This window comes from Diorhabda carinulata, chromosome 8, assembly GCF_026250575.1.
Source record: "Diorhabda carinulata isolate Delta chromosome 8, icDioCari1.1, whole genome shotgun sequence".
Lineage (NCBI taxonomy): Eukaryota > Metazoa > Arthropoda > Insecta > Coleoptera > Chrysomelidae > Diorhabda > Diorhabda carinulata.
The window spans coordinates 13,257,385-13,277,084 of NC_079467.1; the positions used below are offsets into that span (position 1 = coordinate 13,257,385).

Sequence of the window (19,700 nt, forward strand, 5' to 3'; positions counted from 1 at the left end):
GAGAGGTTGTTCTCAATTCTAACATACTTTCAGAGTGAATGGGCTCAAAATTCAAAAGGTGTCTTCTAAAAGATAAGAAAAGTATAAAAATGTTCTTTGTGGTGCCCTCTATTCGGCAGATGGGACTTGTTCAATAGTACATAGATACTCGCAGCAATGATAGGAGTTTTTTATCTCCTTTGCAGCTTGCAGAATGTTATCAACTCCATTACTTATAAGCGCGTACAATTTCGAACATCATCTCTTTACTTTCGGCTAGGACCATTATATTTATCATTATTTAAATTAAATTATTGTTACCGACTAAATAAATCCTATATCTAGTGCAACATAGTAACATAATTATAAATCAAATATAGTTGGTATTTTTTTTACCATTTTTCATTAGTTGTGATAGTCTCAACCAAGCGATAACAGCAACAAAAAATGTTTTAGGATTAGTATTTTGAATAATACTTCCTTCTTAACATCTGACTGAAAAGTGATGTCGATATTTTAAATAGTCAGAACACACACAGAACACACTTTGTCACTTATTTCCCACTCAACTTCCTATTTCCTGAATTTACTCAGGTTATAACTCCTATTGTTCTTAGATCATCTTCTACCTCTTTTAACCATTCTACCACCGAGGTCCCATTGCATCATATTGAATGCTACAGATTCTGTTCCTCCTCCCCATACCTGACGCAATCACTTAACTCGCCGAGCTTTGATTTTTTTACAGTACTTTTTCCGCCAAGTTCATCAGTTATTTTTCGGTTCGTTCTTATTGTTATTCCCCTTAACTAACTTCTACTGGTCCTATTATTATTCTGATAATCTTCATTGTGTGTTTCATTGCCACGTTCCCAATAAGAAAACGCTTCGTCCGTTTTGTGATTAGTGTACTTTTCAAGAATTTCTTATTAGGATGGAAGGCTCTATTTGTATTGATTATTTTTTATTCAATTTCAGTAAACTTTTCTACTTTCAGAAATTCATTATCGCCAACTTTCATCTTTCCTCCTTGACATTGCTTTCAAAATCTCATCATTTTTGTTTTGTTTTCATTGATTTTTGAACCCATCCGTTTTCCCTCTGTAACTATCTTGTTCAACATTGTCTCAATTAAAGTTCTTCTTTTGGTTACAAGTACTTTATAATCAGCGTGAGTGATTATTTGTCTACCACTTGTCCTTAAATTCCCTTTATGAATTCTCTTTATTATGTTTTCTAACGTTAAGTTGGATAGTGTTACCAATAGCAAGTCTCCTTGTCTTACTCCTTTATTAATCACCAACTATCAAATTCTCCTGGTTACTATGCTGACCTTTGTTTCGACACAGTAATCTTGATTAATATTCTCATTTTTGCATCTAGACCTTGTTCTTTTAGTGCTGTCAATAAATTGTTTCTTTTTATTTAATAAAAGGCCTGTTGAAAATCTATTAAGAGCATCTCTATGTCTATTTGATGCTCATGTGTTATTTCCATTATTTGTTTTATTGTACGTATTGCGTCTGTTGTTGACCTACCCCGTGTGAAGCTGCTTTGATATTCTCCCACTATTTCATTAGTGCTAGTAGCTAGTCGTTTTTATTACTGTTAATAGAATATCAGATGCAAACTATATTTTCCTAATTAGTTGGTATATTCATTCTTGAAGTTTGGTTTCTCCATACTTTATTCTTATTCTTATAGTGCCGAATCCGTTATCGGACGTTGGCGATCATGTTGGCTGTGATTGTTCACTGCAGCTCCAAAGAGTAAACTAGTTGTCTGACCGACCCACTGACGTAACTTTTTCATCCATGATGTTCTTTTTCTTCCAGGACACCGTTTTCCCTCTATATTTCCCTGGATGATAAGATGCAATATACCATACGTTTCAGGATTGCGTATTACATGTGCGATGTAAGATAATTTTCTGGTCTTAACATATCTTATGATCTCTCTCTTTTTTCTCATTTCCACCATAACGTCGTCATAACGCATTCTATACTGCCAGATGATTCAGAGCATATTGTCGAATTTCTCTGGTAACTATGAATGCTACACCATTACGATGGTGTTGGCCATCATCCTCCGTATAGTATACAATATGGTCGTCGACAATGCAGTGTCCTGATGGTGGCCAACGCATTTCACTTATTCCAAAAATGGATATATTAAGTCTTTTAATTTTTGCGACTGTATTGTTTATCTTACCAGCTATAAACATGCTTCTAACGTTCCACGTAGCTACATTTTGGAACGAATCCTTTCCAAAATTCATAGTGCCTGTCCGGTAGATTCTTCGCACCCCTGCTCCATTTAAGGAGCGCCCGTACTCGGGTTAACGACCGTATCAGTCCTCCTTGGACCTCGCTCGTCACCATATACTAAAGACCAGCTTCCACCGAATCCGCTGTACAAAACAATTTTCTTCCACCTTCGCCGTTATGGTCTTCGCCCGTAACCCTGGACACGGGTAAAGCGTTATACCCCGCAATACTAGGTTCCCAAGAGAACTCAGCCATCGACTAATAAAGTCGAGCTCACCTCTGCGATGTGGACGCGCCTGCTGAGAATTGCCTAAGTGGATTCAGAGAAGATGTCTCTGGTTTCCCTTAGACGAGCATTAACCCGGTGGCGATTTTACTAAATATACTTAACGCTAGCACAAGCCACGCCTACCGCAATACGTCATCTATGATATACTCGGTCTCAGCACATCCGCGTTAAATATACTGCGGTCCAGTATTAATCAATGTATTTTATCGTTTGGCACATTTTTTCAATATTTCTAATTAGATCATGTTTCCGCTTAACACTGGTACGTTTCTTTTTTTGACTTATTCTTTGCTGGACGGTCGGCCATTACTGTAGGTATTCTTCTTTTACCAGCGCTCAGTATTTTTCGATGACTGATAAATGTAGGCTGTATTTCTACGTCGTGTTGTCTTCGTTTTTATAGCGTAAAAATTTGTTAATTAAGATACAGTCGTAATACATTCTAAAGATTTTACAAATTTAACCACAATGTTTTGGTTGTAACTGTTTTTCTCTGTTAGGCCTAGTATTCGATCAAACTGCGATTTTAAGGAGTTTATTATAGGCGTGAAACACACGGTTTATTTACACCCATATGCATGTTGACACTACGAGTATCGACTGCAGGACCCGCAACGTTCTCAACTTTTGACTGTTCTGTCGCATGCATTTAAAGAAATCTATTTTTGGTGTATTTGTACCAAGAGCACTGTAAGCCAAAGTAAATTTGTCATCAGATGTTAATACTGGAGCTAATTCTGTTAGTACTCCAGCGTTTTGTTCTACGGCACATATGTGTAAGCAATCTCAACATGTAAAACCATCTTTAAAGCTAACCGTGTAAAGTACCTGCGAATCAGTTGATGAGGTTACATTATATGTCTCGTTATCTATGCTTTGCACTAGCAGCTTACTTGCGGCACCTTTAAATTTGTCAAAATATCGTGCCGAGTTGCTCTGTTGTTTGCGTAATTCAACATTTTTCTTGTATGGTACGATTCTAATATTTTAACAACAAATTCGAGCAACGCAATACTGTTGAATGCTTTACACCTTTGTAAAATTACATCCTTAAAAACTCTTATTGACGCTTCGACATAATTATTGGTATTGTGGCCTCTAGTAAGGAGATGTTTCTGATGAAATGACACCATTCTGTGCGTCTCACCCAGTATGCTTTAAGGTATTCAACAAGCTGTACTTTTTGCAATCATCGAAAAGTGTGTATAATAATTCGACATCAATTTCGTCCAAAATGCCATCATAAATGACTGGCGATGACTCTTTTCAATGCAATTTTTGACTTCACACAGCCACCTCCAAAACGCTTGTCAAACATGAAACGAGCAAAGCAAATCAGATTCTGGAAACATAGTCGACAAAGCTTTTCTTTCAGTCTGGGAATCATCCGTCATAAAAACCGCTGGAAAACCATTTTCTCCAAACCCATTTTTTTTTTTCGTAAAGATGACCAGAATGTAACAAGTAAGCTAAAGGTATACCTTCAATTTTGTGGGCGCCCAAAATAAATGTAACACAAGTTGCAGTTTGATCGCAAGATCCAGTTGTATCAACAAAACAAACTTCGGATGACCAATTTTGTTCATGAGACCGCTTCATTATGGGTGTCAAAATGATGATAACAAACGGATATCTTTCTACAAGAATGTCGATCCTATCTTCAGCATAGGCCCTTTTCTTTTCCTCCACTAGTTTCAGAACACTCTCGACAGTTCTTTCGCCGCACAATCACTAGCAGACGCAGAAGAATTTGTAATGTCTTTTAAAACAGTAGACGCGTTTCTTTTTCCTTCTGTTTGTAAAATTACTTGTGCCGCGTGAACAATTACTTCTTCGTCGTAAGACGCGCGGACTCCTTCAGTTTTTCTTCTCTTTGTTCTTTCGCTAGATTCGGTAAAAGATTTGGTAGGTCGTCCTGGCCTTTGATGCGTGTCTACGGGGATCTCAAATGTTCCTTCCAACCAAGAATTATTGACCGCCAAAAAGTTTTCAAGTATTCTATGCGCCCGAGACCACCTCTTTATCAAATCACATTTAAAATACGAAAACTTCTTTTTTATCACATTTTTATGTTCTTCTGTGTCCCCGTAACACATGAGTAAATAATTTTCCAAATATTTAATTTTTTCATTTATCGATTATGAATGTTGCTCGTTCATTTTATCGAAGAGGTATTTACGAGTCAACATTTTCATCCCCGAGCAACCAGGTGTACCTATAAAAATAAAAAAATAATATTAACACAAAAACATAAAATCCGATTTTTTCCTATTTTTGTCAAAAAAATTTCAAACTCGTTTATTTTTAAAACTAGGGGCTGATTTTAAGCAGTTAACTTCATAAGACTTTTTACTTTTTATGAAATCAAAAATGTAGCTCGGAAAGGTGCGGAAGTTTTTTTTTCGATTGAAATAGAAAAATAAAGAAAAAACATTTCTAAAAAAGGATATTATTGACGGCTCATTAAATCATTTATTGATAATATATTTAATACAATTTCATATTAATTTAATAAAGGCTTACCTGGTATCCATCACTTAAACAAGCAAATATGACACGACACATAAAATTTTCACCGAAGAAAATGATATACGAAAACGGCGTCAAGAACTTTCAAGTGCAGTAAGTGCGACAATCAATTTTCGACTAGTAATGCAGCGCGCTCGCGCATTCTAGAGATGTGGGTGGGGTTGGCTATTGTTCGTCAGGTAGTTTACTAAAATTGTTTGTCATTAGTCGATTATTGGAATTTCGACTTATGGCCGCCTAATTCCTAGAAATCTACGTATGTGCGTACATGCGTCCTAAAAATAAGGTTTTAATATTTCTATTACTGTTATAAATTAATTTCCAAAATACCTCCAATTATCAAAGAGATGTGTTATTTCACGATCTCTTGGATTAATCTGCGAATCGGCCAGTTGATAAGCTATGTCTTGCTTTGCGTTTGCACTCAAAAGTTTCATTTCGCGCAAATTTTTTGCCGCACATGGTGTCAATCCATCATCAAAGTAATTATAGAAAAGAAATCTGACATATTTAAGTAGCTGAACGCTTCTGCACATTTAATACGATGACTATGTTGGAACTTAATCTGAAATTACATTTACATGTTTTTTATTTAAAAAAGATCTGGTTAATGAGATAAACTTAAATGCATGTTGCTAACCCTGCAAAATGTTTAGTAGAACCACAATAAACAAATAAATTAATAAATATAGTAAATAATAACCTACCGTAATTATAGCACACAATCCATCTTTCAGATAACGGTCATTCCGTATGGTGAATCGATTGACCATTTTGATTTTAATGTCGATACAGTATATTTAGTGCGGATGTGTGGTAGGCGTAGTTTGTGCTAGCGTTAAGTATATTTAGTAAAATCGCCACCGGGTTAATGCTCGTGTATGAAACCACGAACAAAAGCATTCATCTTTACCAAGTGCTTTTCCATTTCTCATTTTATTTATTATCTCCCTAACTTCTTCTTATATTGTTATTTTTTCTGACAATGTTCCTTGATCATTCTCCTTCGTTTAATCGCCCTTTTCCGTGCTATTTGCTATTTATTCAGTATTTCTTTTCTATTTCTCTAACACTATTATCCATCCACTCACGTTCACTTTTCCTTTCTAATAATTTCTTATCGCTTTCTGTTTTCATTTCTGTTCGTTTTCATCCATCTTAGACTAGATCTGACTTTGATTTCTACTACACTTATACAGCTTTCATTGAACCATTTTTTCTTGTAAGTCTTTGTTCTACCCAAATGATTGTTCGCTGCAGTTTGCAAACTCTTCTTTATGTTATACCATTCTTCCTCGATAGGAATGAAAATATTAAAAATGTATCAAATAACTCATTTTCAAACTCCCAATCAGAGCAAATCACATATGAAAGTGAATAAACATAAATTATTTATGATGGAATCTCAATGAATACCAGAATTCAAAAATGCAAAAACGAATTTAAATAGACAAATTTAAAATCCTTTTTATCTTAAAATTCATGATATTGCAACACAAACTTCCGAAATAAGATATGGGGTAGGAAGACGTTCCGGTCAGGAAAAAAATGCTGTGATATTGAAAATACAAGTTTTTGTACTATCAGTAATCAACATTTTAGCAAACTATTAATTTTTGACTCTCTCTGTGGAGATGATGTAGTATACCAGTGATCGATTTAAAATGAAAATAGGTCTATTAAGGATGAGGAACGATCGGCAATTCCTGCGACCTCATAATCAGATGAACATGTGCAAAAAGTGGCAAAAATGTTCGTTCAAATAGGCCATTTGAATTTATTTTTAATAAAATAAATCATCGAATTTACTTACTCGAAGTCATTAATTTGCCACCTACTCGTTTTTCAAATTTCAATATTAAGTTTTTGGACACCATCTGTATAAAGTATTATTTTTATAAGAGATATTTTTATTCAAACATCGCCAGTAAAAAAAGCTAAAGATACCTTTTGGGGTTTTGTTTATTCCTTTTTTGATACTTACGACATCGAATAAATCACAAATCAAACTTCAATGTACTTCTATTCACATTTGTATTAATAACCGGTTAATGCCGCGACATTAAAAGACAGCCGAAAATATACATGTCTTAACTAATTAAGTGAAATCTGTATGAGAATTAACATTAAAAAGAAAGAAGGAAAAATTTTCCATTTCTCGGTAACGAGGAAATAATTTCGTCTGTTGACGATGCGTAAATAACGACCGGTAATTTTTTTCCTAGTAACGTCGCACGCAAAATTTGCAGTTGTCAAGAAAGGCTGGCTCTAAATTAAAAACGTATATATCACGTGTTCGTCTGATATATATGTTAATCAGTAGCGTCACCGAATTACATTATTCACTGGAATTAACATCATAATGATGGTTAAATATATTTTATTTACTATTAACTTATTTATCCTGGCAGGCCGATAAACTAGTTTATATTTCACGTACACTATTCACAAGCTCGTTAGTCCTGTTGAAACTAAACACGTCAGAGGGTGATATGTGAAAGTTGGTATAGTGGTTTTGTTAACCAACAGAAAATTATGGTTCATTTGAATATTTAATATTCACATTATAAGTTTCTTTTGCGTCAACTCTTGAATTCTCGATGAGATAGTGTTATATTAATTGCTCCACAATGACTATTATATTTGGTAGACTTGTTATTTGTTTATAATGTGAATAAGTTAAAATATTGCTGCATTGATGTTATATTGACTATTGAAATATTGATAATATAGAATGCAATGCACTTCATTTATTACTATGAGAAAAAAGTTAATATTTTGTCGATGAAAAATTGAGAACATTCTAATAATGATACATAAAACATAAGTATTGTTGTACTATTTTGAAATCTAATATTTTTGTTGCGTATCTATGACAGACCAATGAAAAATTATTTGCGAGATTATTATAATAAGTATGAACTAATTGTATTTTATGTGTATAAACCAGTTGCATATCGATTAACATGCTTAAAGGTACTTTTTGACAAAAAAAAGTTTTCACATTTTGAACTTGCTTAAACTTTCTTAATATCTTGAAAATACCTGATTTCGTGAGTGGCATTTGTATATTTGTTATTGAATATATTGTTTATTTGGGAAAATGTTAGAGTCATACCGTCGCGCCCTCTCAAAATCAATATTTTCTGTTTTTTATCCAATCTTCCCAATTGGATACTTCACGTTGATTGAAAAAAAAATATAAATACTTAATCGAATTAAGCTTTTAATTCAGCCTAATTACAAATGTCACAATTACATACTAAACTTTAAGCTAATAATAAATTACTTTGTTTTAGAAATAATTGATATAGCCATGCCAAGTTGACAATCCATTACTTTCTATTGATTAAATCGTCGGTCGGCTCGATGATATTGAAGAATTGAATAACAAAATTCGTGATATAGTTAGAACTGTTAGGCATGATCCTGTTGAACAATGGATTTGAATCTTTATCGTTAAACTAATTAGGTGTTGTTTTGGTTTTCTTTATTCTTGAATTTTTGAGATTGTGAACTTCTCTAAAAAACTTTGACCTATAATAGTAATGGTAATGGGTAATGGGTAATAGTAATACATATCATCATATTTAAAATCTATCGGCTTATATAAATTTGGCATAAAAATTATAAAGATGATCCATTCATTTTCTTCAAAGTTGATGCTATATTGTCCTTGCAAATCCCGTGAAACATCCTTCGAAAAATATATTAGTTTTTCATATGGTCATTTTTGTTGGCATAATCCTATTATTAGAGTACCATCGATAATTCTATACTAGTCCATCTCTAGAACAGATCTCCATAAGCACCAAAGCAAGTCATGCGGAACTGTCCGTCGACATCGAGAAAATATTGAGAGATCGACTTACACCCATCTTATAACCAAATGAGACATATTATGTTTTTAAGTTTCATTAATTAATGAACATATCGTAAAGCTGTCATGGCTATTTTAGATTAAATTGATTTTAATGACTTTTTCTCACTGCACTCTATTAATAACCAATCAAATTTATACCTAAATGTACATTTTAATATGGAAAATTTGCAAAGGCAGCTTTACAGATTTTTCTGTAGGCTATTAATTTTCCGCCGACTCTACTAACTTCTAAAATTCGATATGTCAGTTCACAATTCTCAAATTTCTTTTGTTATCAAAAAAATCTTGACTTAATAATTTGAAAAATAAGGATCCGTATAAGATCCTTGATTATTTGCACAGCAAAGAATTGAAATATATTATTTTAAACCAAGTTAAATCATGTACTACTTTTAAAGTAAGGTGAAGTATGCATACACTCACAGTTTAATAAAACAAATTATCAATTGTATTGTCGTATAAAAACTTCTTCATTGGTTCTGATTCTGAACTAAATCCGATTCTAAATCATTATGATAAAATTTTTCCTTAAAACTAAATTTTCAGTTAGAACCGATGGTAACAATAATCAATTTGATAAGAAATGAAAATTTTTTACCATTTTGCTAACTCGAGTTTGAGTGTATAATAACGAGAAACATATTAATTCTGAAGTAATCACAAGCAGCCATTCCAGTATAGTCATCAGGTGTTCAATCAAATTTTCTATTTTGTTGTCTTTTTTCATTTCTCGAGTATATTTTATATATGCTTAATTCCATCGCCTTTTCTTCGATATACTTGAAATTCTCTTGTTTGACTCATCAACACTCATCTTCTCAGATTCTCTTTGTCAATCGAAATATAAAATTGACGGACAAAATTTGCTGGCCTAGGCTATATCCTACTCAGCCTGCTGGTAAATCCATCACTGGGAACTTATATAGATAAGCTTGCCTTTCTTATTTCTGGTCATCGCTACCCTGTAACTGAGCGAGACTTGAATATTGTTAATTGTGCTGTAAAAATACGATTAAAGAGTTTTAATGTGATTTTAGAAATACTTTTTAAGTGTAATCAAGTGTACTCAATAAAATTCATTTTCTTAAAAAACGAACACCAAAGTATCGTTGCATTTTATTTATTATGTGTCATAAACTGACCTGGAAATAATAGATGATTTCTATTATTTATATTTGCAAAAATTGCTTCATTCATTAAAATATGCTTAACTTATGATACAAAGGTGCATTTAGTTTTTTTATCGTTACATCAATGATAGTGGCGTGGGAAAATTGATATTTCTCTGAATTTGTATCTTTAAGAAAGTAGTTCGTAATACTTTTTATGTAGCTTAAAAAAGTATGAATTCTGATAGTCTTTAGGTTAGTTTTTGTCTACATATTGAAAACATGACCATTTAGTAACGATATTTTCAATTGATGAAAGTTATTTTCACTGCCACTAAGCATAGCGAAATCAGATTTCTGATTTTGACTATACGATTTTTTACCGTAGAAACAATTTTCTAAGAGTTTCGATACCATACCACCGTGATAGTCTTCTTTATATAAAAAAATATGGACAATATATTGATGTAGATTGTGAGTCCGGTCCCGTTCTATTATGTTAATAGAATGTAAAGTTTGGCGGAAAAGGATCTCGTTATTTATAAAGTGCGACAATTTCTTAATAGTGTTTTTATAACTTATTTACAGTATGTTATGCCAGTTTTCATAGAATTATGGGATGCAGAATTATTCGAGCCGGATAATCATGATGTAGAATTAGGTGATTCACATAATGACTAATGTTAAAAAATTGGTTAAAAAAGTGGTTTTTCATTACATTAATTTATTTTTGTAGTATAATTTTTCAACATTAGTTATTTTTCTCTACTCTGCTCAAAGTTACTTATTTATAAAACTCATGATTTCGAAATTTGACAAACTTTAAGCAATAAATTCTGTAACTACTTTTTTGTTGGAAAAAAATTGTCTGTTTGCCAGATAGCTGACATCTCTTATCGACCTCTGTACTATTAAAAGATTACTAATAAAATAGCCTTGAAATGGAAGAATAAGGTATTTGACAGTGGTGGAAAATGAATTTATATTTTTTTGTTCATTGATGAAATCTCAAAAATTTCCAAAATAATAATTTTTTTCTCCTATTATTTGTTATAAACGATAATATTTAATGAAAGAAATTCATTAAAATTAAACATTTTGTCATGTGATCATACACAGACAATTCACTTATCAGTTGCGATTGATGTCAGTAAATAGTAAACATCTGATGCAGTACGATTGAAGCTATTTAATTTTTTTGGCTATCCATGTACCAGTAATTTTATTTTCTTATGGTTACAAAATATTTATTATAAAGTTAGAAAAATGAACAAAATAATTTATACTTGAATAAAAGTGATGTTCACAATTATAAATTCAAGATATAGTGGACACTTAGTTCAATTGAAGTATTAGTAGGGTACGCTGAGACACTATAAGCCAATTATAATAAGTTTCAAAAGACAGAAAAACAAATAAACACTTAACAATGCCGTTAACTGTTTACAAGCTTATCATAAACTGACATCAGTGCAACACCATACACCGAAAATTTGAAAACTTGATTTTAAATAATAATATAAAAAAATTATTGTGATAATTTTGCATGTCAAATTAGAGGTATATGTATAATTTAAACCAGCGACCGGAATTAATGAAAATCCGAGGGTACTTTCCACCCCAATTCATTATTTCTTCCAAAATTTCTTTTGCACCGTACGAAGCGATTAAAAAACGGTTTTGTATGATGTAGTTGAAGCATTACGTTACATCTGATAGATCGATTGGCTTTGTTTGTTTGCTCAAACACCTACTGTGCTTATTTTTCCAGTCTGCCACAAAGGCTCTTGTTTGGTCGATCAAGGTTGGTAAAGGATGTTGTTGGTTTTTCTGATAGATAGGAGTCAGAGAGATTAAAATGACCAGATCTGTGGCACTTTAATAAACATCTAAAAAAGCATAAAATGCTGGATCTCCTCTTCTGGTATTCAGCTGGTCATTTCACCCCGAATTACAAAAAAGTCTATTATTCAATAATAAAATGAAAAGTTAACCAGTCGTGTAATAACCTTCAAATGTCTTTGACACGATTTCAAAGTATACAATGAGCTGATAAATATCGACAAGCGCAGAAGTAACATCACTTTTAGTTCCCATAATATAATTAATTTTCGGTAAAGTAACAAACAAAGTTTTTTACAGTGTTTTACCCCTCTAAATGTCAATATGAAAGCCTATTGTATATAGAAAAAATTACAATTTTTATTTCTTATAGGACGTACTTACAATGATCTCAACCAGTATCCGGTTTTCCCATGGGTATTAACAAACTATGACTCCAAGGATTTAGATCTTAGTCAGCCTAGTAACTATAGGGACCTTTCGAAACCAATAGGGGCGTTGAATCCTAGTAGAAGAGCGTATTTTGAAGAAAGATATTCCACGTGGGAACATGAAAGCATTCCACCATTCCATTATGGAACTCACTATTCCACTGCAGCTTTTGTGTACAATTGGCTTATTCGTTTGGTATGTATTCTCATTTGATAGTTCAATTTCACAGATTTTATACGTAGAAGTGCTATTCATTTATTTCACAGATATTTTGTTACAACTTTAAAGCCATATTAGTCTCTTGGATATTTGTTATGGTTAATATTATAATCATTTTTTTCATTCGATTAATTTTTCAACTCATTCCATCAATAACGATGACAGTACTCTACATATTTGTATCCATCAAATAGACACTACTGGCGCAGTAAGATCTAATAAGATTTTTTGTTCTACGAGCCACGTCTATTTCAGTTGGTACAATTGAAAAAATTACTAATTATTGCTTTTTCAGCTATTAAAAACCGGCAAATTGTTTCGTTTTGAGCACTTTATATTTTCTATAAACATTTCAGATACTTTTAGAGGAGTTACAAGTTTTAACATAAGTTATAATTATGAATAAAAAAAACAAAAACCAAATGTAATCAGAAAAGCTTAAATATTAAACATACTTTTGAAAGTTACCATTGCATAACATCCCCTTTATTTTTAATAACAGCCATAATTCTTTGAAGCATGGTATTTATTTAAATTTAGAAAAATATGCATAAAACTAAGGTGTTACAAAATGTCCGAAATCCTATTTTCTGAGCCTCTCTGTGACATGTGGATCTTCAAACCCGCCTACCTACTGCCTACCTACTACATTACTCCAAAGTACACTTAGTTGACCATAGTTAGCACGTCTGTTTTGTTGAATTATTCTTTTAAATGCTCGGGACAATCGAACCATTTGCTTTATACAAGCGAACTATATTTCGAACACTGTATTTTGACATCTTAATTTACAACTTTCGCGATTTTTGAGTTCTTTTTTCCCATTTTTGAATAAGTGTATTATGATTAATCGAATTTTTTCATCAATAACTTTTCCTTTACCCATTTTGAAAATTATACTCACCTTATTACTTCAAAAATCTATCTGTCACTTAAAAAAAAACATTTTGTGAAAATATGACTTACTACTTTATTATTTGCGTATTTTAGACCTAATGAAACTTTGAACACAATTTTGGAAACAATTGTATATGCAAAAAAAATTATTATCAAGACCTATCTATTTCCATCAAATTAAATATCATTCAAAATATTTGACAATATTCATCTAAAACCTATTTTAGACGTAAAATTAAAAGTTTAAAACATTTTACTAAGCTACTTTTTGGCAATTTAAAATAAAGTTTAATAATTTCGAATTTTTCTAGTGGGGCAACTGAAATGGCTCTTATACCTATTTGGCTAATCTACGTTTATATTTATATAATATTTATATTAATATTTGCCTAGGGTAAGTGATGACTATTTGTCATGGTAATTAATGACCTTGACTAGAATTTTGGAAAAAAATTTTCGTATCAGCTTTTTATCAACAATGGGAATAAAAATAGAAATGTCAATTCCAAATAATAGAACTCCATCTTACACGTTACTTTAATTTTCCTGTTTTTTGTAACTGTCGCCATCTCGTTGTAAATGTACACAGATAATAAACAACAAAAAACGAAAGAGGTCTCTTCTATAATTAATCTTTTATATGTACGAGTGAAGTTACATTCTTCTTGCGAGGAGGGAGTTGGTATCTCTAATTAAAAAAAATTTTTGGTCAATGTAGTTTTGAATTATATATTATTATAAGTATGGGACTCAGCTTTTATGTCTATATTGTTCGAGTTTGTGTTTCTAATATGACAGATTTTTATTAGTAACTAAAATTTTAATTTCGAAAGTATTCAGCGAAAATTTAGCAATTAACAATCTGATGCTTGTTTACAATTAACAATTATTTGATCCTGTTGTTACTATCATCTGAAATTTTTCTTCTAAGTGCTCAAAATAAGATGACAGGATTTCATTTTCAAATTTGATACTTCATATTTAACATACCTTTTCTTCCTTCAAGTTATAACCAATCGTTTTCTCCATGTATATGTATAATAGCACTAAAGGCATAAAGGGCTCATGAGCTGGTATACCTCAAACTTTTCCTGTTTTTAATCCGATAATATCCATCGCCTCATCCAACCACATCACTTTGAATTCATTTATTTTTCTTCCATCTCTTTATTGCTTTGTCTTAGCCATATTTCATCTATTTTTTCCTAGTTAATATTTTTTGTTTTCATTCACTACTGAATTTAAAAAAAGATCTTAGAAAAGTTTTTTTATCTAAGCACTTCCAAATAATTTTTCGCTACTGAGCACATTTTTAGCTTATACAACTAGGTTAGACAATGAAACTTACAAAGTGTAAATGTTCCTTTTTCCAGCAATTATTTCAGATTTCCTTTCCCCTCTTTTCGTCACTCCTAGTCCATTTAATATACTTAGTATCTTTTCCAGCCCCATGTTCGTCTGTTTCAACCAGATTACTACTTCTCTTTTCTCTTCTTCCACAATATCTTTAGCTAATGCTAGGCACTTATTGATTCCTTCCACTTTCTATTACATTTTCTGATGCTATATTTCAGAACATAATTAAACAATGTTGAATATAAAGAATCACCTTTCCTCACTCCTCCAACCTCAAAATTTTTTTTACTGCCTTCCTCTTTTTACACAATGTTTTGTTTTTCCTAATTTTAATTTTATCATTCTAATTCATCTCTTAATTCTTTAAATGCAGAATCTTCCCCATAAATTAATTCAATATTGTTTAATACTAAACGTCAATATTATGTAATATAAATCTTGATCATGAGATATTGTGAATAATATAATCCTCCATTGTTGGAAACAAAAATTAGCTTTTGAAATAGTTTTCGGAATTTGTTAACATTTACTTATTGAGTGAATCCATTCGGGGTTTCATCACATTTTTCCAATAATTTGTGAAGTACATATTACAAATATTATTAATAATAACTTACACATTGTACTGGAATTTCGTATTCTTGTAAACTAAATATGGAATATTTACCATTTTCTTTATCAAAAACCTTATGGAATAATTGTAACTTATATTTTTGTTTTGTAGGAACCGTTTACTACGATGTTTCTGTCATTACAAGGTGGAAAATTTGATTATCCGAATAGATTATTTTCCTCTATATCTTTATCATGGAAAAACTGCCAAAGAGATACGTCTGACGTAAAAGAATTAATTCCAGAATTCTTCTTCCTTCCTGAAATGTTTGTTAATTCTAATCGCTATCGATTAGGTATAAATGAAGGTAAACCAATTGGAGATGTAGAGTTACCGCCATGGGCCAACTCTCCAGAAGAATTCGTTAGAATAAATAGAATGGCCCTTGAATCTGAATTTGTATCATGTCAACTTCATCAATGGATTGATTTAATTTTTGGATACAAACAAAAAGGACCTGAAGCTATTAGGGCAACAAACTGCTTCTATTACTTAACATACGAAGGCAGTGTTGATCTCGAGTCCATTCAGGATAAGATAATGAAAGAAGCTATCGAAAATCAAATTAGGAACTTTGGACAGACACCTTCGCAGTTATTAATGGAGCCACATCCACCGAGAAGCTCAGCAATGCATCTGGTAAATATTACAACTTGAATTCATTATTTCTCCTTAATCATGAAAATGTATTAGCAGGAAAAAATTTTTGAAAGTGAAGAGACAGTTAAATCTTTTGCTGAAACTAATGCAAGATTGGAACTTTTTATAAAATTTAACTTAGATACTTCTTATACTTTAATGACAGAGGTCAAATATATTTTTTTAAAAGCAAGTTTTCTTGAATTAGTAGGTATACCAAAAAAATTTATCATATTTTCAGTCGCCAATGATGTTTTCAACAATTCCGGATGACATTTGTATGACGATGAAGTTTCTTTCTAACAGTCCTATTATTCATATATCGGCCAATACTTATCCACAATTACCAAATCCATCAGTAGTAACAGTTACTATGCATCAACAGTTTGCAGTAAACAAATGGAATTCGGCGTATGCTGCAGTAGCACAATCTCCAAGCTATGCAGATACTCCACAAAATCAGGCGTCTAATTTACCACTATCAATGGATACTGTTCTTTGTGAGTATGTGAAAGATTGTTAGTAAGACGTAACTAAATATATTTATTTTTTAGCGGTTAGTAATAACAGTAATACTCAAAATCAAATGCAGAGACGTCACTTGGGAGATAACTTTAGTCAAAATTTGAAGATACGTTCAAATTGCTTCGTAACTACAGTCGATAGTAAATTTTTAGTAGCTTGCGGATTTTGGGATAATAGTTTTCGTGTTTTCTCTACAGAAACCGCCAAAATTGTTCAAATAATATTCGGACATTATGGAGTGGTAACATGTTTATCTCGTTCTGAATGTAATATAACCTCTGATTGTTATATTGCTTCTGGATCCGCTGACTGTACTGTATTATTGTGGCATTGGAATGCCAGAACACAAACAATCGTCGGAGAAGGAGAAACTCCAACACCAAGAGCAACGCTAACAGGTCATGAGCAACCTGTTTCTTCTGTTGTAATATCAGCAGAGCTTGGCTTAGTTGTTTCTGGTTCGTATGGTGAGTAATTAAAGAAAGTTTTTTTCTAGATATAACCTAAAGCGAAGAGTGTATTTCACATTCTCAATACAATTCTCGTAGTTAATTTTTGCAGTTGTTACCCATAGCGACGGACACCAAACCAAACGCGTTCTAATAAATTTAGCTATTTGAAAATAAGACAGAATATTATTTTTTATGCAGCAAAGTTTTCATTTTTCAAATAACAAGAAATAATTATTTTAGATAATGATTATTGAAAGTCGACATCGCATTGTTATTTGGGAGTAGCATTACTCACATTCCAACAAGACATTACCGCATCAGAAATTGAGTTAGAAAGTTGTCTTTTTCATATTCTCAGCTGATGCTAAAGAATTAATATATCAGCCCCTTAGGAAGCAGCAGATGTGATTGTGATTGTGATTGTGATTCGTGTATGTTCTATGATTTGGAGATCTAGAATACTCGGCGATCATATTCTGTTCGGCATGTTCTGTCCTAGCCGCCAAGGGCGGTGGCCATTAAGTTTCTTTTTAGTAAGCTAAAAAAATATTTTGCGGCTCAAGTATATAAATAACTATTTTCCACCTTTTTTGGTGATGGACAACATAAAGTTATGATTCAAACATCTCTAGCAAAACAATTGCTCTGTTCTCCATGACCAATAGAATTGTTTCGAAATCAACCAATTCTAACCAATTTAGAATTGCTGTAATACACTTTTATATATTATAATTTATTTTTATAGCAAAAACTATAAGGGTAAACAGACGGAGTATCAGACTCATGAGTACCAGGGACAGTTACATGCTACAAATCTGTCTTTTTTTCACACATTTGAACATCCTCAGTTTGAATTCTTCAATGATTGTAATGAATGTAACACGTTACAAATGCTTCCTGTGCGCAATTTTCTAAAATGTTTTAGTTATAATAGTGGTCGTGATGTCAGTTGATAAATTATTACAGCATTGTTCAAACTATAATTTGACTCTTTGAAGAACTATGCTAGAAGAAGATGACATACATCATCCAATTTGGAAGTATTGTTGTTACTAGCACAATATATTTTTTATAAAGCAATTTTTTCTACAAATAATCAGTTGTTTTTTCTACAGGTCAATACTTCCTGCTTGTTATCAATCAAGTTTTTTTTCAACGCATAATTTTATTTTTATCTTCCTTTCAGGTTTTTTTAATATACGCATATTTTGTGTTGGAATATCTTTATTTATATAAAAATAGTGAACTTTTTCCAATTGGCTGTATTGTGAAATAGCACACATTATTTGATGGGCTATTTATGAATATCTGCATCATTCAGTTTTTTCTTTTACCATTTTCATAGAAACTACTCAAAGATCTTAATCGCATTTTAGAATAAACAGGAGCTCGTCATCCCCATAGCCAAAGAGAATTTTCTTATAATTTGTGAAATATATCCGATATGAAAAACTACTGGGCCAGACAGATACATTATTCTTTCTAATGTCAATTTCAAATTGTGTGTCCCAATGTTAACGTATACTTAGAAGTGGTGATGAAAATGTATAAGTAGTATTTATTATATAATTTTATGGGCAATCCCATAACTTTCTATTAAGTAAATCCATGTTTGGAGTATGAACTTCGTTAAGTACCTTATATTCCTTATCAGAGATATAGCTCCTTATAAACTGCTCGAAATCTTTCTGCTAGTAATAAAAATACGGCTTAATGTTGTAAAGAGAATAATGAAAACTAAGTAACGTGGATTGTTCATTGATTAATGTTCAGCGATATTTCTTTCGTATAATATGTTCTATTTAGAATTTATTAGAACAGATATAGTTTTTTTTTCAATGTTATCTATTCATTCCAGCAGTGGAAGGTAGAACATAATACCTAGTTCTAATTTCTATTTAACCTATAAATTTCTTTCCAAAGCACCTAAGCATTAATGCTTTGCGTGTCAAAATTTCAATGAGGTTAAGATTACAAAAAATCTATTTAATTTTCGATTTTTTCACTTATTATTTGTTAGAATAAGCTTGAAGCTCTAATTATATATATATTACAAATTTTATAGCTGGTCCTGTGTTGGTGCATACAACCTTTGGTGATTTACTTCGTTCACTGGAACCACCTAATACATTCAACTCACCCGAAAATATTGCCATGTCTCGAGAAGGTGTAATTGTTGTTAATTATGATAAAGGGAATATAGCAGCTTTCACTATTAATGGAAAACGCTTACGCAGTGAATCACACAATGATAACTTGCAGGTGAGCATTTATTATAAATAAAATTGTTAAGTATCTCTACTAGAAAAAATATTAGTATATTGTAGAAAATTTGTTTTCAAACCTAGATATTGAATTGACATTTTTTATTATTATATTTCAGTGCCTACTACTAAGTCGAGATGGAGAATATTTAATGACTGGTGGTGATAAGGGAATAGTGGAAGTATGGAGAACTTTCAACTTGGCTCTATTGTATGCCTTTCCGGCATGCGATAGTAGCGTCAGATCGCTTGCTTTATCGCATGATCAAAAGTAAGTTTGTCTTTATTATTTTTAGAAAATATTTTGACTTTAATAGTTTTTTACTATTATTTTAGCTGTTATCATTTGTAGAAGCTTAAGATAAAAGATTGGGAAAAAAATAATGGAATATCTATTTCTTAATA

At 31.7% G+C, this 19,700-nt stretch overlaps 1 protein-coding gene across 14 annotated transcripts in view; it reads left to right on the forward strand.

The window, feature by feature from the left end:
* Positions 1-19,700, forward strand: part of LOC130897076 (neurobeachin) — a 735,983-nt gene that overhangs the window by 710,470 nt on the left and 5,813 nt on the right. For 13 of the 14 annotated variants that reach the window (XM_057805651.1, XM_057805655.1, XM_057805652.1 and 10 more), the window contains 6 exons: positions 12,272-12,525; positions 15,527-16,054; positions 16,296-16,554; positions 16,609-17,046; positions 19,097-19,293; positions 19,415-19,566. In XM_057805651.1, the coding sequence (XP_057661634.1) occupies positions 12,272-12,525; positions 15,527-16,054; positions 16,296-16,554; positions 16,609-17,046; positions 19,097-19,293; positions 19,415-19,566 (1,828 nt within the window). Of the gene's footprint in view, positions 1-12,271; positions 12,526-15,526; positions 16,055-16,295; positions 16,555-16,608; positions 17,047-19,096; positions 19,294-19,414; positions 19,596-19,700 lie in introns of those variants that run through there. The other variant, XM_057805649.1, reaches the window with a different exon arrangement.